The following is a 19,230-nucleotide window of genomic DNA, read 5'->3' as shown; positions in this document are numbered from 1 at the left end:
TTAATGCCATCTCTTGAGGACAAAATACCTTGTCCAGAAAACAAGGCGCTCTCGGTGCCTTCCTAACATCCCATCACAGCCTCTGTGGCCCACAGGTTTGGGAGATGTGGCCACTCCTTCACCTGCTGAGCAGGAGAGCTGCCCGGGTTTCAGAGTCCCTGGCTGGCGTTACAAAAGCCTGCTGCACTGCTACACTGTGGCATTGACTGACTGACTGGCTACTGTCAGGACGTTTCAGGCCACTGAGGCTCGCTGGAACCCCTTAGGTCACTGGGCCTGAACCCAGGCTGGATGAAATAGCTACGATCCCAGTGTTACTCAGGAGACCCAGAGAAGTCTGGCGTCTGATCCAGGCTCTCCTTACACTTTCTCAAGGTGTTTCTGTCCCTACTAAAATAGCCTTTTGTGCTTTAGCTGCCTCCTTGCCTTCTTCGAACCCTAGAACCTAACAGTAACTTACTAGAACTTTCCTGGGTCCCCTTTTCTGCCTCTGTAACACAGTGTGGGGGGTGGGGGGCTTTCTCATTTCATCAGGTGCTGATTTTCCTTAGACCACGTGTCTCGGTGGCTGTTGTAGCGCAGTGGGTTAAGCTACGCTAGGGATGCCACACCCTCTGTCAGGGAGCCGGGCTGAGTCTCAGCTCCTCTGCTTCGGATTCAGCTTCTTGCCAATGCCTCCTCGGAAGCAGCAGATGGTGGCCCATGCTTAGGCCTTGCCAGCCTCATGGGAAACCCGGATGGAATTCCAGGCTCCTGGCTTCAGCCTGGCCCAGCCCTGGCTGCCATGGGGATACAGGGAGCGGGCCAGCAGATGGAAACTCTCTCTCTCTCTCTCTCTCTCTCTCTCTCTCTCTCTCGGTCTCTGTCTTTCGGTCATGGTCATATCTGTGTGCTCCCTGTTTGTACCATCTTCTGAGCTCTTCCTGGAGGCCTTCGATGATTTGGTGGTGTATAGAAGACCTATCAAATCACTCATGTGCAGTCTGGAGTCCACAGCTCTCAAGACACGGCCCAGGGGAGCAGGCAGCTGGGGACACCTGGACTTCCAGAACTTTCTGCCACTGTGGTAAGCTCCCTGGCAACCCACTTGGCTGGACGCTCAGTGACCATGCTTGAATACTGGAGATCTCTTTCCTTCCACTCCTATCTAACTTGGTGCCAAGCAGGTGGTGTAGACATGTCAGATAGCTCCCTGATGGGCCAGGGCAGGCTCAGGAGCTGTGTGACAGCTGATGGCTGGGCATCTGTACCTACAGCAGAGAGCCAGCCTCCTGCGGTCAGCCGGACCCACAGCTCGCAGGTGCCAGACTTTTCTGGGTCTCCTAAATGAAATCGGGGTCATGCCTACCTTGCAAGCTTGTCGTGAGGGCTAGAGAGGTTTGGGGGTGCTTGTGGGGGGGAAATGGGCCTGAGCCACCCTACCATCTCCACCAGCCTCTCCATCAAAAACCCTGTGCTGGCTGCCTATGTCCCTGTTTAGACTCTGTTTGGCCCCACTGTGTAGCCGCCGCCCTTCGTCCCGCTGGTGCCGGGCTGGCCCTCTGGGAACGTAGCACCCAGAGGGTGGCCAGCTCCCACACGGCAAGGCCAGGCAAGGTCCGATTCTACTTCTAGGTTTTCCAGGTGTAGGCGCAGGGTCCCAGCTGCTATGACTTAGCTGGGGGAAGAGGCAGTCTAGTTCCTGCGCCTGTTTTGGGGGAGAAAGGGCCGCCAGATGTGGCGAGCATGCTTTTTTGGGCTCAAAGTTCTCAGCACGCCAGCGCACTGCGTTTGGGTGCCTTGTCCCGAATCTCCGCAACGCTCTCTCAGAACGTTAGCGCTAAGGAAGCCCCGCGTTAAGGCTCCTCTGTGAGGCTGGCTGTCCCCACACCTGCAGCCCCAGCCTCTGCTCTGCGAATGGATGGCCACACGCAGGCATCCCGCAGCTTTGCCTGGTGGGGACCTGGGCCCACTTGTGCGCCTCCCGCCCGCGGCAGGTCCCCCTGGAAGCCGGGGGTTCGCTCCTCCGGCCCGTGCGCCCTGGGCTCGGAGCGGCCCCCGCCGGGTCTCCCGGAACCGAGGCCCCGCGGGGCGGGCGGGGCAGGAGCCGGGGCGGGGGTGCGGGGCCCCGGGCGGGGCGGGGCGGGCGCGGCGTCACGTGACGAGTCAGCCGGGCGGCGGGCGGGGCCGGCTGGGTAAAAGGGCGCAGGGCGGGCTGCGGGAGCTACGGCGGCTGCTGGGCTCCGGCTGCGGCGCGGCGGCGGCGGCGGGCGCGAGGAGGCTGCAGGCCCGGCTCTCACGGCTGCGCTCGGTGAGTCGGCGCTGGAGGCGCGCGGGCCCGGGTGGCGGCGCCCCGCGGCGGAAAGTGACCTTGGCCGGGCCTAGGTGCCCCGGCTGGCGGAGGAGAGCCACCCTTGGGGCCGTCGCTGTGATGCCAGCAGGGGTGGCCCCGGGCTGCCTTTGCGCCATCGCTGGGCGCAGTGACCCTGGGCCTGCTCGGCTCACACCCAGGGCCCGCCCCGAGTGGGGTTGCCGAGGCGCGCAGATCAGACCCCGGCCTCGGGGCTCTTGGGGACACAGTCCTGGGCTCAGGGCACCCCGTCTGCCTGCGTGGTCGTTTTTTTCTCGTTCTGAAGGGCTTGCCTGCGTGCCTGACTGCGCACAATCTCCACACCATTCCTGGAGTCCCAGGAGTCGGGTCCCTTCGAAAACAGGAACCTGGAACTGGGTGGCTAGGGTGGAACCGGCACGAGGAGGAGTGCGATTCATAAACAGGAAGAGAAACTGAGCGGAGAGGAGAGGAGCCCGTCCCGGACTTGGGGGCCCCAGGCTGTCCCCGGGGTGCCGGGGGCAGGGCTGTGGGAGGGGAAGCAGGGTGTTTGCGGCTTCACCTCCGCCCTCGGTTCATGGCCCTGAGGAGCAGCTGGGGCAGGGGGACGACGGGTGGGCAGGCAGACCGGGGGACGTGAACTGGACCCTCCTTGGTAGCGGGTGCAGGTGTGAGGTGCAGGACTGTAGCTCAGGCATTCGCCATCCGACCTGGGAGGGACCCCATTGCCTGGTGGTGGAGGGAGCGAGGTTGCGGGATGCAGGGGACCACCTAGCACCTCGGGTCTCTTAGGAACACATCTCCGGGTGCCTCTCACCAGAGGAGACCGGCAGAGGTGCGGCCACCCGGGCTGGGGTCACTGGGAGGTAGGTGAAGAGGCCTGGCAGGGAGTTGGCTGAGGAGAGGCCACTCCTTCCCTGCCATCCTTTCCTTAATGGAGGAGCCCGCTTCCGCGTGGCTCCGGTGATGGAGACCTGGAGCTTTGTTGGAGAAGGGCAGGGCTGCCTATGCTGCGAAGCCTCTCAGAAAGTCGGAGGAGCCCTGCAGAACAGTGGAGAAAACCCGGGGGGTTCTGCTGATGGCACAGGTGCAGGGCCCTCCTGTGGCTGCTTCTGAGGCCCTGGCTCCCGGGTACCCCGAGGCTGGCTTGGGCAGCACAGCCCTGTTTCCAGGCTGGTTGGATTCGGGCGTGGGTGGGAGCCCTTTGGCTCCAGGGCGAAATTGCCCCTGCGGTGCTGACTCAGCAGCTGGGGCCGAGGTCCCTGCTTCTTTTCTTTCCCCAACTGCTGGGCCTGGGGGTTGCACACACTCAGGGTAGGGTAGAAGAAGATATTTTATTCTGCTCTTGGCAGTGGCTTGGGAAGTAGAGGGAGACCACTATTGCCTGATTTTCTTTTAAAATTTTATTATACTTGAATGGCGGAGACAGAGGTTTCTGTCTCTTCTTCACTCACTCCCCCCAGATGCACACAGCAACCCAGACTAGGCCAGGCTGAAGCTACAACCTAGAACTGAATCCGGGTCTCACTAGCCTGGCAGGACCCGAGTAGCTGAGCCAGCTGCCTCCCAGGATGCTCCTTAGGAGGAAGCCGGCAGCAGCAGTGGAGCTGGGTTTCACACCCAGGCACCCTCACGGGATGCGGGTGTCCCAGGCCACGGCTTAACTGCCCACCGTGTGTGATTTCCTTAGAGGCAGTGGCGAGTTGTGTGGAATACCCACGCTTGGGAGAGAGGAGGCGGCACAGGTCTGCTGCCCGCTTGTGCTGCTCTGGCCCAAGGAAAGTATCCGAAATCCGTGAGGTTGAACTACGTGAAATGCGTGCTTTTGCCTTTCACAGAGTTCTCAGGCAGGGAGGGTGCTGGTAGGGGCTGGCAGGAAGCTGAGTGTGTATGGGGGTGTATTTGCTCACTGGATGTTGGGGTGCAGTCAGCAGTGCACACCTGGTCCCGTTCCAGGAACTAAGGGAGGCTGTGTCGCTGTGGATGTTTTCATTCCGCCCTGCTCTCTGTGGGAGGGGCGGTGCAGGGATGTAGCATGGCCACACCTGGAACCAGACCCCCTGAAATCTCATGGGTTCAGGCCCTTGCCCTTCCCTTACAGACCTGGGGCCGCCCAGTCTCAGGTGCAGGAACCAGGGTAGGCAACCCCCCTGTGAGGCAGCGGGTTCCTGGCGTCAGCTCCGCCAGCCTCACAGCGATCAGGTAATATTTGCCAATCCATAAACTCCGGCAGACATGTTTCACTTTACAAACGAGAAAACCAGGGTGCCTGCAAGTGTCCCTGTAGTTGGGGGGTCACTCAGCTGTGAAATTCCACCTGGAATTGTCTCCTGACCGTTATCAGTTTCCACTTAGGTCCACCCCAAGCCTCAGTTTTCCTCCCGTGGACAATGGACTCCTTAGACGAGCGTGATGGTCCTTTATGGGGATCAGTACTGTGTGCGTGCCAGGTGCTGGGGAGGATGCGTGGCTTGTATCCTTGACCGTGTTATCTGTAATGAGCAAGCCAATACCTCCTGTGGTCTGGTCAAGATAATCTCATGTTATCGGCAAGCATGGGTGGAGGAGAAAGGGACTGACAGCACCAAGATAGTTGGCAGACCCGGCACAGGAGCACTGCAGAGTGGCAGGATGTTCTGCCCTCAGAGCAACATGGGCCGCGACTGCTCCACGGCCCTGTGCCCTGCTAACCTGCACTTGGGCGGGATGTGCCCACACAGAGGAGTCAGGTGCCTTCCTGGCTTGCAGAAGTCGTGGGAGGGTGCTGCCAGTCACGGGCTGCTGCCACTCGAGGACCAGTCAGACCTCCGATGGCTGGCACCTGCTGCAGCTCTACTCAGTTAACTCTCCTGGTGTGTGTGTGTGTGTGTGGGGGTGACTTTTTGTTAGTCAAGACAGCAGAATGAATAACGTTGAAGGCCTTCTTACTGATAGGTCAGAGGCCATATCTTTTTTCATCTAATCTGGGATAGATTTGAAAATAAAATTACCCTGGGCAGCATGTGTCACCTGCCATGTGCATGGGGAACTGTGGAGTCCCCTCCTGGTGATGCAGATGGCCCGTGGGGAGCATCCCCTTCCGCCTTCTGTTAGCCCTCTCCCCAGGAGAGGAAACCAGTGCCGAGCTGGGGGGCAGGACATCTGTGCTGTGTGCTCTCCTCCTGCCAGCGGGAAGTATAATCTACTGTAATCTAACCTGCAGTCGAATTAGGGCACTTTGGTGTGCTGCAAGCTGGAGAGGTCAGGAGCACTAATCTCATTTAAATCCCAAAGGATCAAAAGCTTTTATATAAAGTAGACCCAGCATCCTTCAGTATCCAGGCGCCATGCCCACTTTAGCAATGGAGATGTGCATCTCATTAAGCGAGTAACAGAGCCATCGAGCAGAGCTGGTAGACAGAAGCTTCCAGAACTTTCCAGAACATTGCCTAGATTGTCTCACTAACAATAAAGACATTTTGAACTGCTGGGAGCTTTCATGGTGTCTGTGGTTGTAGGCCTCCAGTCGTCATTTTCTTTGATGCACGACACGCTGGGCACGGGGTTTACTGCGCTGGTGTTGGGCTGGGTTCCGAGTGTGGGTGTTGTAGTGAGACATTGTCCAGGCATGTGGGGGAGTAGCTTTAGTAGGCTGGCCCTGCTGCACCTGGTGCAAAGGAGTGGCTTATTGTGGGTAGATGGCTGACAGGTGGGCAGTAGGGCAGTGCCTGTGCATGGCCTGAAGGGCTCTGGTGGGTGTGAAGGGGCAGGGTCGTCTAACAGCTTCTCCGGCTCTCTTGGGTCCTCCAGGGATGGTCAGCACCTGCCAGCTGCCTGCTGCCTGCCCTGAATGGCCTTTCTAGGCCACACAACCAATGGCTGCCAGGAGCCCAGCTCCCGGGGACAAGTGGGCAGCTGGTGTCTGTTCCTAAGGAGATGGACGGGGCTGAGAACTGGGGTTTTTGTCCTTCAGCGTTGTCAACCAGAAGGCATTGAATACCATAAAGGGCAAAAACAGAACATGAGAGACCACATCAAGGCTGTGATTCAGACCAGACAGGCAGTGTCTTGGCCTCCGTCGGTGTGTTCAGAGCGCAGGTCAGCGCGCTCCCAGCCGCCGCAGGGCTGCTGCGTTCTAACCGGCTTGTGGGGGATAGCAGATCTGCATGGTCTTGTCTGTGACTGCACTGAAGTGGTCGAAACTGGAAGAGCAGCTGCCTCTAGCAACACAGGCAGGAGGAGTTTTTATAGAAGAGAAAGAAGCTTACCGAGTTCTCACAAGGGCCCGGCCGCGTCCTCGCAGCCCGCCTGCCTTCCGCCATCCCCAAACCCCGAGCACTGCTGCGCTGGGTAAGGCACACTCCTAACTGGCGGTGTCGGGAAAACGCAGGCACTCGAAGTTTCTGATTCCTTCCAGCCCACTGTGGAAGGAGTCAGCAGCGCTGTCACAGAGGGGTGATCAGGGAAGAGCAACGGACTGCGTCAATACCGTGTTGCTAGACGTTCGTTCACTTTTCAAAAACGGCTTACTTATTTTCATCTACTTGAAAGTTAGAACAAGAGAGAGAGAGAGAGATCGTCCATCCACTGGTCCATATCCCAAATGACCACAGTAGCCTGAGCTGGGCCAGGCCAGAGCCAGGAACCATGAGCGCTGTCCAGGTGTCCCACATGGGCGGTGGGGGCCCAGGCACTAGGGTCGTCCTCGGCCGCCTCCTGGGTTGCACTAGCAGGAAGCTGGATCTGAAGCAGAGGAGCCAAGATTCGAACCAGCACTCTGATGCGGATACAGGCATCTTCTCCTTCGATGTTCATTCCATCTTTCAGGGTCCCAGGGTCCCTGTGTGTCCTAGGTGTGGCTTCAAGGCAGTCTGAGGAGTGGCTTTGCTGGGACAGCAAGGTGATTTGGTGGACGGTCTCGCCTGGCGACATGACAGCATTCTACCCACCTTGGTGTGACTTAGAAACTCCTGAGTGCTGCGTGGGTTTGGAAAAGGAAGAAGTGAGAAGAGCTCGGGTACTTTCGCCAGAGGTTAGCTTGGGGAAGGGGCAGAGCACGTCTGCCCAAGGGCCCAGCTGCCTGAGGAGCGGCAGTCACTCGTGCCCACAGCTGTTAGCCCCTGGGCCACACCTGGAGAAAGGGGATCTGATGACTCCCAGCTGTTCCCCATCTGCTTGGGCCCCTTCCCTCCTGAAATTAGAAGTGAGGGAACGGGGAGGAGAAGGGAGGGCAGCAAAGCTGCTGGGCTGAGCAGTTTCATTACCTTCTCGCTATACCCCTGCAAGGGGCTTTTGCCCGCCTCGGTTCGTTCCTGGCTTCCACCCAGAGACCTGGAGGCCATTACTCCCACTTTACAGAGAAAAAAACTGCGGCTCAGGCAAAGTCAGCAGGTGGCAGAGCTGAGATGTAGGTCCCTGTCCTCCAAGCCCAGGCCTCGCTTGTGGCCCCTAGAATCCTAACCCAGAGGCTTCGAGGAAGGGGTGGAGGGTCCCTGACACCCTAGCTGTGTGAGGGCGCCACGTCGTGTCAGGCATTAATGCTGGCTAACAGTCCCCAGCTGTCAGCTTGGAGTTCACATAGGGAGAACAAGGTTGGCAGAGATGGATGGAGGATTGCAGAGCCGAAAGAGGAAGAGAATGGAGCCCATGCAAGGCCTGCAGGCCAGGAGACTCGGCTGGGAATGGCGTGGCACTGGCCATGGCAGGTGGGCGTGCAGGAGTTAGGGCCCCCTTGGGAGATGGGAGCGCCTGTGTTCTGCCAACACAGAAACCAAAGAGACCTTGTTTAGAAATTTGAGTTGCCATAGAAATGAGCTGTCTTCCGCTTGGCTTGTGACTTAATGTGACAACAGATGCCAGTCTCCCAGGGGCACCTGGGGACACTCTGCTGCCATTGGACACGTGTGCAGCATCTTGTCTCACGCGAGGCTTTCCTGAGGACCCAGCCAGGTCCTGCATGTCACCTTGGACCCGTGCTGGTTAGAAGCCGAGCGGGGCAGCCCTTGTGCTCAGGCCCCGTCCGCTGATTGCACCTACAGCGAGTGATTCCGCGGGGTTCCTGCACCGACTTCTCCCATCCTGGGGAGAGGTTAAAGTGCCCTGTGTAGGTCAGAGGGTACCACTGAAAGGAAGGAAAAGAACCAGCCTGCTGCACCTTGCTGCCCAGGAGACACATTTACGTAACAGTTCAGAGGCCGTGTGGGTGGCTGACATGTGGTCATGTGGCCATGTGACACCCAGTCCCCTGTGAGTCACTGGAAACAGAAGTGAAGTGTGTGAACAGAAAGTCACTAGGGAGGCAGTCTCAGAAGTCACTGAAAATGCATTTGGGGATCAGATGTTTATCAGTTTGGTGGCTTAAGGTCTCAGAAGCAGTGCTACCATTCTTCCTAAAAGAAACAAAACTTTAAAATTCAAGAACAAGGAGCCGGCGCTGTGTCATAGCAGGTAAAGCTACTGCCTGCAGTGCCGGCATCCCGTATGGGCGCCGGTTCAAGTCCTGGCTGCTTCACTTCCAATCCAGCAGCTCTCTGCTATGACCTGGGAAAGCAGTAGAAGATGGCCCAAGTCTTTGGGTCCCTGCACCTGCATGAGTGACCTGGAAGAAGCTCCTGGTTCGTGTCTTCAGATCAGCATAGCTCCGGCCATTGTGGCCAATTGGGGAGTGAGTCAGCAGTTGGAAGACCTCTCTCTCTCTCTTTCTCCTTCTCCCTCTGCCTCTCCCTCTCTCCCTTCCTCCCTGTCTCTGCCTCTCCTTCTTTCTCTGTGTAACTCTGACTTTAAAATAAATAAATAATTTTTAAAAAAATACAAGAACAAGGGGCCAGTGTTGTGTGTTCAAGTCCTGGCTGCCCCACTTCTGATCCAGCTCCCTGCTATGGCCTGGGAAAGCAGCAGTGGATGGCTCAAGTACTTGGGTTCCTGCTACCCATGTGGGAGACCCAGAAGAAGCTCCTGCTCCTAGCTTTGACCTGGCCCCACTCAGATCATTGCAGCCATTTGGGAAATGAACCAGTAGATGGAAGATCTCTCTATCTTTCCCTCTGTCTCTGTATAACTCTGCTTTTTGAATAAATCAGTTAATTTTAAAAAATAAAATACAAGAACAAGTTTATTTCTTAATTTAAAGTATTTATTTGAGAGGCAGGAAGATCTCCCATTATCCACTGGTTTGCTCCCCCCCATGCCTGCAGTGGCTGGAGCTGGGAGCCTGGAACTCAATCCAGGATCCCTCTGTGTGTGGCAGGGACCTAGGGGATCAAGTCATTTCCAATAGGAAGCTGGAGTCAGGAGCAGGGGCCAGGTGTTGAACCCGGGGACCCTGATGCGAGGTGTGGGCATCTTAAGCCGAATGTCTTCCCCTGTTTCTTTTTTAGAAGAAGGATCTGTAGTGACAAAAGTCCCTGTACCATTCCTCACCTCTTCTGTATCCTTGCCATGATGCCCTGGATGCAGTAACAGGACTGCAGCTATAGGCACACGCTGCTTAATAGACTCGTGCACTGATCATCTGCAACTCGCTTTCCCCCCACTGACAGTCTGACTGGGGCATTTTTATTTTAGCTGTGTGGTAGGAGGCAGTTCAGCTAGCACAGTTGTTTGGTGGCTACTTTGTATTCCATGTAACCACTTACCATAATTTAACTGTTGCTTCCTTGTCAGCTTTTGTTTCTGGCCTTTTGCTACTACAAACAAGGACTATTTAGTAAAAATCCTGTACTTGTACCTCTCTGCTTGTAGGGACTACTCTACCTGTCCGATGAATTCTAAATGTCAAATTGCTATGTTCCAGGGCCTGCAGATTTAAGGATTGGTAGGCATCGCAGGCTGGCCCTGCCATGGCTGCCCTGCCCCAAGCACCTGTTATCAGTGCTGGCCTCTTTTTCCCCACTGGGAAAGGCTGGGTGGTGTGGCCTTTGGCCTTTCCAAGTCTGACATCTAATGAATATCCCCTTGATTTTATCTACATGCCTCTGAGGCTCGGCATTGTTATATCTATGCTGCCATTTGTAGTTTTCTATAAAGTCACTGTATATCCTTTTACCATTTTTCTTTTATGCTGCTTCCATTTCTCTGATTTTTTGAGCTGTATTTAAAGATTGATTTGTTTATTTGAAAGACAGAGAGAGAGGGCATGACACAGAGAGATCTTCCATCCTTTATTTCATTCCCCAGATGGCTGCAATAGGGCTGGGCCAGACCGAACCCAGGACCTTGGAACTCCATTCAAGTCTCCCACATGTGTGGCAAGGGCCTAAGTACCCAGGCCATCTTCTGCCGCCTTCCAAGGCTTATTATCAGGGAGTTGGATTGGAAGTGAAGCAGGGGCCAGCGCTGTGGCATAGCGGGTTAAGCCACTGCCTAAGGTGCTGGCATCCCATATGGGTGCTGGTTCGAGACCCGGCTACTCCACTTCCCATCCAGCTCTCTGCTATGACCTGGGAAAGCAGTGGGAGATGGCCCAAGTCCTTGGGCCCCTGCACCTGTCGGGGAGACCCAGAGGAGACTCCTGGCTCCTGGCTTCGGATTGGCGCAGCTTTAGCCGTTGCAGCCAATTGGAGAGTGAACTAGTAGATGGAAGATCTCTCTCTCTCTCTCTGTTTCTGCCTCTCCTTCTCTCTCTGTGTAACTCTCAAATAAATAAATTAAAAAAACAAAACAGGAAGTGAAGCAGCCAGCACTAGAATTGGTGCTTGTGTAGGATGCCAGCATTGCAGGTGGCAGCTTTACCCACCATGCCACTGTGCCAGCCCCATGTTACTGTTTTTTTGAGAGAGGCAAAGAGACAAAGTGACAGAGAGCTCCCATCTGCTGGTTCACCCCCCCAAATAACTAGACCAGCTGGGACGAACCTGGTGGAAGCTGGGAGCCAGGAACTCGGTCCAGGTCTCCCACAAAGGTGGCAGGGTCCGAACTGCTTGAGCCAATCAATGCTGCCTCCCAGGCTCTGCACGAACAGGAAGCTGCCGCCAGACTCAAACCCAGGTACTCTGATGTGGAACTCTGGCATCTTACGTTTGTCTTTATTTGATTTTTTAAATAAATTTTATTTTCATGTAATCAGATATTTCTCCTTGAAGGTCGTGTTTTACATCAGTCTTAGGCATTCCTCAAAATGATAACAATTTTGAAAGATCATGGGTTTTCTTCATAAGACTTTTCTATTTTTTTATTTGTGAGCTTTGTCTCACTGAGGCACTTTCTGTGCAGTAGGAGTCAAGTGCAAAAATTCAGCCTTACTCTTTTTTCCAAAATGGACAGCAGCTGTGCAGGCAGTACCTGCTGCGGCGTCGCCTGTCGCCTCCTCGGGGGCCTTGCCCAGCTGCCCTGGACTCCCCCGTTGGGCGAGCTTCTGAGCACCCCGTTGATGAGCTGCTCCGGTGCTGCAGGAAGCAATTTGCTGCCCTGGAGGACCAGGCTCCTGTCAGAGTCATCTTGCTGTCCTCACACGTTTGTTCTTCCGGATGAATTGTGAACTAAGCAACAATGAAGTCCAGATTATCCCTGAAATAGACCTCACCAGGCAAGGCAGAGTGTCACGTGCCAGCTCCTACATCAGGTCGGGGACAGGTGCCCACGGGGCCCCAGGTGCCGGTGCCCAGGGAACACTTCTTGCTTTTGTTCAACTTGTGTAAGAGGGTGACTCATGGGTTGGCTGGAACTCGTTGGTCTCTTAACCAAGGAGCGAGTCCAAGGGCAAAGGCCGAGGCAGTGATGTGATGATTTCTCAGAAGCCTCATCTCAAGCCGGAAGTGGAGCCCTTGGCTGACCGGAAAAGCCAGAGCAGATCCCAGAAGGCTGGTGCCACCAGCCAGACCTGCTCCGTGCCCCAGTCGGCACGCGGGCCGGCACTCTGGGGCCTGTGTGTGTTTTGTCGAGAATGGTGCTCACGCATCTTTCTTTCTCTCAGGTTTCTCCTCCCCTAGGACATGATCACACAGTTTCAGATCTCTCACTGGGGAAAAGTCTCAACCTTTGTTCTGCAGATCTGAAAATAGAGCGGGCCCTGGACTCAGTGTAGCTGCAGCACAGCTTCCCCGCTCCTGGCTCTGGCACACCCAGCACAGACAGGGCTTTGCACGTGACCCTGTGCTCCGGGCACAGTTGGGGACTTTGAGTGGCCATGAGGCTGGGAGCCCATGGGCTCTCTGCTCTTGCACCACGCTTCATTCACCTAGGGGGAAATGGGCGGGGGCGGGGCCAGGACAGGTGTGCACCGGGACTGTGCCCTATGAGCAGAGCAAGGGAGCCCAGTGGGGGAGAAGCAGCCTGATGTTTGCTGTTCCATCTTTGGCAGGTGCATCAAGGATCTGTCTTCCAGAATGTGGCGACTCTTGGCCCCTCTCTGCTGCCTGCTGGCACTGACCAGCGCCTGGAGCAACTCCCATCTGCACCCGCTGTCGGATGAGCTGGTCAACTTCATCAACAAGCAGAACACGACGTGGCAGGTGGGCCAGGGGCTGCTCCCAGCCTGGGTCCCCTCCGCGGGTTTATCTGCACACGGATCCCCAGGGAAGAGACGCCTGCTGTGGCCACAGGACTATGTCCTGGGCAGTTGAAGCTCAGAGGACCGGGCCCTTGACCTCCCATCCTGAGCACTGTGTGTTGGGGGGGGGGGGGGGCGTGTGTGTGCACGTGCGGGAGTAAGCTAGCTTCAGAAGTGTCCACAGCCAGAGAAGTCCCGTGCTGCTTCATCGGTACTGGCCCCTGTGTTCAGGGTTGGGAGGTTCTGTCTTCTTGCCAGCAAATGGTGGAGATGAGAGGCCCAAGGATCGCTCCAGCCATTCCCCAGCTGTGCAGGACCCCTGGCCTTCCCACGCCAGCTTTCAGAGGAGGCAGCACCCGTCTGCTGCTGGGTGACTGAGAGGGTGGCTCTCTTCCAGGCTGGGCACAACTTCTTCAACGTGGAGGTGAGCTACCTCAAGAAGCTGTGCGGCACCTTCCTGGGAGGGCCCAAGCTGCCCCGCAGGTGAGTGCCCTGTGAGAGCTCCAGGGAGGGAGAAGGCCCCCAGGCCTCGATGTCCCCCGGGGCTGCAGAGGCCATGTGAAGTAAGGGCTGCCCTGGATGCTGGATTGCCCCCAGGTGTCTCAGAGCAGGGCCGGTGTGACAGGGAGGTCCAGGTCTGCCGGGACTCAACCTTGGGAAATTTAAGGCAAAACCTAAGAAAAGCTACGTGATCTCCCATTAATGCTTTTTTTTCCTAGCAAACTCTGCAGTGCACATTTTCACACAGATGCTACTCTTGAGCAAGCATCAGATGTCTCCCCAAGGCCGGGTAGTTGAGTGAGGGGAGACCACACCGTCTTCTGATGGTGGTGATACTTACGGTGATGTCAGGGACCTGGGCAGCTGCTTATGCCTAGGAGCAGGGGAAGCAGGAAACCCTGTGTCTGAAACCCTCGAAACTACCCAGGAAGTAAGTCTAGAAGGAAGCAGACAACGCAGAGAGAGAGGTCTCCCATCCGCTGGTTCACTCCCCAATTGGCCTCAATGGCCAGAGCTGCACCGATCCGAAGCCAGGAGCCAGGAGCTTCTTCCGGGTCTCCCTCGTGGGTGCAGAGGCTCAAGGACTTGGGCCATCTTCTATTGCTTTCCCAGGCCATAGCAAAGAGCTGGATCAGAAGAGGAGCAGCTGGGACTAGAACTGGCACCCATATGGGATGCCTGCACTTCAGGCCAGGGCATTAACCCGCTGCGCCACAGTGCCGGCCCCAGCCAGCTGCTCTTAAGCCAGACAGCCTCTGCAGGGAGGCAGGGCACGAGCTATGGGATGAGGGCTTCTGATAAAGACCTTTCCTTCCCCAGAGTTGAGTTCGCTGATGACATAAAACTGCCTGAGAGCTTCGACGCGCGGGAACAGTGGCCAAACTGTCCAACCATCAAGGAGATCAGAGACCAGGGGTCCTGTGGCTCTTGCTGGGTAAGCCCCTGATGCCTGGGACGGGCGTCGGGCACAGGGGGCGGGGGCAGTGATCCCGGGGTTAGGATCGGAACAGCCTGTGACAAGGCCAGCATGTAAGCTTTCAGCATCTCCGTTTCCATCCATTAAAAAAAGATAAATCATCGGGTGCCTCTGGTTGGTTGTGAGTTCTCGCCAGGCTTAGGTGGAACGACAGATGGGCGAAGCATCCTGCACACCGGCAGTCCCAAGTGCCTGGGTTGTGTAGCTGGTTTCCTTGCTGTCACACGCTGGCTGGCCTGTCAGGAAATACCAGTGCCTCTGACTGCTGCTCCGCTCCGTGAAAGTGCCCCATCTGTGCAACGCGCTATCTTGATTTTGTTTAATTGTGACACAGGGTGGCCAAATGTAGCCATCAGAACCATTTGTTAAATGCACAGCCCGGTGGCATTAAGTGCCTTTCCAGTGTTGTTTTTTTTTTTTTTTTTAAGATTTATTTATTTATTTGAAAGGCAGAGTTACACAGAGGCAGTGGCAGAGACACACACACACACACACACAGAGAGAGAGAGATCTTCCATCCGCTGGTTCACTCCCCAAATATGGCTGCAATGGCTAGAGATGGGCTGATCCAAAGCCAGGAGCCAGGAGCTTCTTCCAGGTCTCCCATGCAAGTGAAAGGGCCCAAGGACCTGGACCATCTTCCACTGCTTTCCCAGGTCATTAGCAGAGAGCTGGATTGGAAGTGGGGCAGCCGGGACTCAAATCGGCGCCCATATGGGATGCTGGCACTGCGGATGGTGGCTTTACCTGCTGCACCACAGCACTGGCCCCAGCCTGCCCAGTGTTGAGTAACCATCTCCATGCCCAGCAACCCCCACTCCCCAGGTCCCTGCAGGCCCCGCTGTAGTTCCTGTTTCTGTGAGTTTGGCGATGCCAGTGCTTCCTCTAAGTGAAATCACATGGTGCTGGCCTTCTGTGTGAGTTGTGTTTTACGTTAGACACACAAGCTACTGTCTCGGAAATGAATGGAATTCCCTAGCGGAAGTTTCAGGTGGTCTCCTACAGTACAGCTGAGTCGGAGCCCACCTGCTCATTGCCAGACGTAGCAAGAGGTGGGGCCCCCAGAAGGTCTGTGCCGCCGCCCCCAGTGACAGCTGGAGCTGGCCACCGGCCAGGGATGCGGCCTCCTCAGCCCATGGCGCTTGTTCCTGCAGGCTTTCGGGGCCGTGGAAGCCATCTCCGACCGGATCTGCATCCACACCAACGGGCACGTGAACGTGGAGGTGTCGGCGGAGGACATGCTCACCTGCTGCGGCGGCCAGTGTGGGGACGGGTGAGTCCGCGGCGGGGTGACCCATTGTGCCTGGTGCGGGGAAGCGGTGCTCCATTGAATCAGAAGGAATGGGAGACCGGCGGGGCTCCCGGAGTCCTAGCGAAACTGGGTCTCATAACCTCGCTGAAGTCTCTGGGCCCGGTGCCCCCCTCTCCTGGCCGTGCTCTGGGGAGCAGCTAGAACTCTACAGTGGCTCTGACTAGAGCTCCACACACGTGTGTTTCCTTTCAGCTGTAATGGCGGCTACCCCTCTGGAGCTTGGAACTTCTGGACCAAAAAAGGCCTCGTGTCCGGGGGCCTCTATGACTCCCACGTAGGTGAGTGTGTGCCCTTAGCCCAGATCTGCGGCTGGATTTTATAGGCTGAGTCCTGATGGCTCCGTCCTCCGTTGTAACGTGAAGGTCCAGGGCACAGGGCACAGGGCTGGGCTTAGAGGTGGGGTGGACACAAGCCAGTCACCCAGCCGGCAGCGCCAGCACTGTCAGCAGCAGGTGGAAGGCGGCCCTGGCCTGCAGGGTCTCCCAGTGGGGGCTGGAGACCAACCACCCCTCTTGCTCCTTGGTTGCCTTAGGCTGCAAACCCTACTCCATCCCTCCATGTGAGCACCACGTCAATGGCTCCCGGCCTGCATGCACGGGGGAGGGAGACACGCCCAGGTGCAGCAAGACCTGCGAGCCCGGCTACAGCCCGTCCTACAAGGAGGACAAGCACTTCGGTAAGGTGGGGGGTGTCTGCCGGCGCTCCCTGGAGCCGCGGTGGGGACAGGCCAGCCACGCTGGATCCTGCAGTCGGGGACACCGGGGCGGACCAAGGAACGGCAGTGAGGCCTGCCTTGCCTCAGGCCACAGTACACTTGCCTTGTCTGCTGGTTCCCCACTGCGTTCCTGTAAGCCGGAAGGGATGGCGGAGCCGTCCGTCCGAGGGGCTCCCTCGGGCCTCCTGCAGGCCCTTTCTCTGGGCGCCTCCGTGGCTCATGCTCCCTTGGTGCCACAGTGTCCCCTGTGGGCAGCACCGTCACCCTGCCCGGTTGCCTCCCCAGGCTACAGTTCCTACAGCGTCTCCAGCGACGAGAACGAGATCAAGGCAGAGATCTACAAAAACGGCCCGGTGGAGGGCGCCTTCACCGTGTACTCTGACTTTCTGATGTACAAGTCAGGTGCGTGCCTCCGGTGGAGGGCTACTGCAGGGGCGGCGCGGCACGCGGCCCGGGGCTCTGGGCTCTGGGCTCCGGGCTCCGGGCTCCGGGCTCCTGGCTCCTGGCTCCTGGGAGGACCGCGCAGGCCTCCCCTGGCCCAGCTCACCCTGCCTGTGTCTCCCTGGCTCCTCAAAGTCTCCCCAGGGTTGTTTCTCACTGGCTCTCTCCTTCCCGTCCCTGGGGAGCCCAGCTCTCCTGAGAAGCCTTCACCCTCCCTTCCCGTCCTCCCGCCTGCCCTAGCCTCTGGGCTTTGTCGGGCCCCTCGCCTGATGCCCCACTGCTGTGGGCAGAACTTTCTTCCAGAGCCCTTCCCCCTGGATCTCCTCTATGCGCAGTTAAATCGGTTCTCATGGAAACCAGGACCGGACAAAGTAAAAAAAAAAAAAAAAAAAAAAATCTGCTGTAAAGATGCAACTCTGAATGCCATCCCAACTCCTGGTTTTTTGTTTTGTTTTTAATTTATTTGAAAGAGTTACAGAGAGATCCACCAGCAGCTGGTTTACTCCCCAGATGGCTGCAACGGCCAGAGCCAAAGCCAGGAGCCAGGAGCTTCTGGGTCTCCCACGCGGGTGCAGGGGCCCAAGGACTTGGGCCATCTTCCACTGCTTTCCCAGGCCACAGCAGAGAGCTGGATCGGAAGTGGAACAGCCGGGACCCCAACTGGTGCCCATATGGGATGCCAGCGCTGCAGGCGGACGCTTAATCTGCTATGCCACAGCGCCGGCCCCAGAGATGTATCTGAATAATGCCCCTGGTATCATGGGAGCGTCTGGAAGCTCCTGGTGGGAGGAGCATCCGGGGGCTGGTGCCTCCCTCACAGGGCCCTCTTGATCCTTCTGGAGCCAGTGTCTCCCGGGGCTGCTGTGGGAGGCAGAATGGTGTGTGGGTGTGACCAGGCCGCTTGCCTTCCCCAGGAGTATACCAGCACACGACTGGCGACATCATGGGAGGCCACGCCATCCGCATCCTGGGCTGGGGCGAGGAGAATGGCGTCCCCTACTGGCTGGTGGCCAACTCGTGGAACACTGACTGGGGTGACAAAGGTGAGTGGCAGTCCCCTTCCTTCCAAAAGTGGGGAGCCGGGGGCCAGGACAGAGTGGACATCCGGGGCTCTGGGCTCCGCCAGCCACACAGCTCCCAACCCTGAGCCCCTGAACCCCAATCTGTGCCTGAGCCGGGTTTCCCCAAGCCGCCCTGAGGCCTTGCTTCCGGGAGTGTGGCCACCACAGCTCCCTCTGTGACATCCTGCTTTGGGCTGGCGTGGCGACCTGCTCCTGGGTCTTTTAGAGGATGGGTCTCCTTGCTTCGATGAGAGTCCAAACCCAAGGCCCACTGTGAAAGCACCTTTTCTTTCCCAGGTTTCTTTAAAATCCTCAGAGGACAGGATCACTGTGGAATCGAATCCGAAGTTGTGGCCGGAATCCCACGCACTGACCAGTACTGGCGACAGATCTAACCCGCTGTGGGTTGGCCCCCTCCCCTGCCATGGGGGAGGCGCCCCTAAATGTATCCGGTGGGCTGGGGAGGAGATGAGATGGGGTTGGGGTAGGTAGGAATGGCTTTCCACACAGGAGGTTTTAGACAGGGCCTGAAGGACTAGACTGGGCCACGCTTGTGTCCGCCGCCAGAGCTGTCTTCCAAGGAGACGCATCCATGGCTGCCCCCTCCAAGCCTGCTCAGCGGACGCTGGTCAGGAGGCAACAGGCCGCGCCGGCCACTGCTGTGAGCGCAGGAGGCTCCTCCTCCACTAGGCACCTGCTGCTCCTGCCCCAGCTGCACCCACCGCACCCACCACTCCTCTCTCTGGAACCTCCAAGAGCAGGACAGACCCGTCGGTGTGGACGGCAGGTGTTCCGAGGCATTGGCGAGTGGCGTTCCTGCTGACGCCGCCAGCAAGTTGCCTTCTAGACCTGCACCAGGTTCCGAGGAGGGATGGCGGCAACTCTCCGGAAGACGCCACCTCCCCCCAGGGCCCCTGCACCTGCCAAGCTTCACAGTGTCGCAAACCCTCTCCGGTCTTGTCCTCGGCATGGTTCCTTTCTAATAGAAGTTTTATTTTTTGCATCCTTGAGCTGATCACGTGAACGAACAGGTCTAATAGTTGGAAGAGCGGCACTCCTTTTCCAGATTGTCTCCCAATGGCGCGGTGTGAAACAAAACCTGGTGGTGTGGATTTGCTGACTGTCTCCTGACACGGCAGCTGGCAGGACTAGTGTGGGAGAAACCAGCTTTTGCTGTTTTCTAGAAATCACTGCTTCACCCTGTCCATTTAATGAGGAATGACTGTGCCAATAAAAGGTTTCTCCTTCCACCCGAGGTCTGTGCTCTGCTGGCGTCTCCAAGCCCTTGCTCACTGCCTGCAGCCTGGTGGCTGCTGTCTGCTCTCCCGCCCCGCCCCTGCAGGAATCGTGTGTGTGTGTGTGTGTGTGTGTGTAACTGCATGCCCCTGCAGCTGCAGTTTCAACTTCTCATTGCCCCAACCCTGTTTTCAGTCCATGGCATCATTCTCCTT

At 57.3% G+C, this 19,230-nt stretch overlaps 1 protein-coding gene across 1 annotated transcript; it reads left to right on the top strand.

The window, feature by feature from the left end:
* Positions 1–2,190: 2,190 nt before the first annotated feature.
* Positions 2,191–19,029, top strand: CTSB (cathepsin B). Its single transcript, XM_062213223.1, has 10 exons — positions 2,191–2,290; positions 12,585–12,735; positions 13,171–13,256; positions 14,094–14,208; positions 15,405–15,523; positions 15,755–15,840; positions 16,095–16,238; positions 16,563–16,679; positions 17,633–17,761; positions 18,077–19,029. The coding sequence occupies exons 2-10, from the start codon at positions 12,610–12,612 to the stop codon at positions 18,172–18,174; spliced, it is 1,020 nt and encodes a 339-aa protein (XP_062069207.1). The 5' UTR covers positions 2,191–2,290; positions 12,585–12,609; the 3' UTR covers positions 18,175–19,029.
* Positions 19,030–19,230: the final 201 nt, after the last annotated feature.

This window comes from Lepus europaeus, chromosome 16 (assembly GCF_033115175.1).
Source record: "Lepus europaeus isolate LE1 chromosome 16, mLepTim1.pri, whole genome shotgun sequence".
NCBI lineage: Eukaryota > Metazoa > Chordata > Mammalia > Lagomorpha > Leporidae > Lepus > Lepus europaeus.
This window is presented reverse-complemented; position numbering and strand designations above follow the sequence as displayed.

Bases quoted from the DNA above. Each gene is read 5' to 3' on its own strand.
- CTSB (XM_062213223.1), top strand. From the start codon at position 12,610: ATGTGGCGACTCTTGGCCCCTCTCTGCTGCCTGCTGGCACTGACCAGC. The intron at 12,736-13,170 runs GTGGGCCAGGGG...GCTCTCTTCCAG, and splicing joins AGCAGAACACGACGTGGCAG to GCTGGGCACAACTTCTTCAA. The intron at 14,209-15,404 runs GTAAGCCCCTGA...TTGTTCCTGCAG, and splicing joins GGTCCTGTGGCTCTTGCTGG to GCTTTCGGGGCCGTGGAAGC.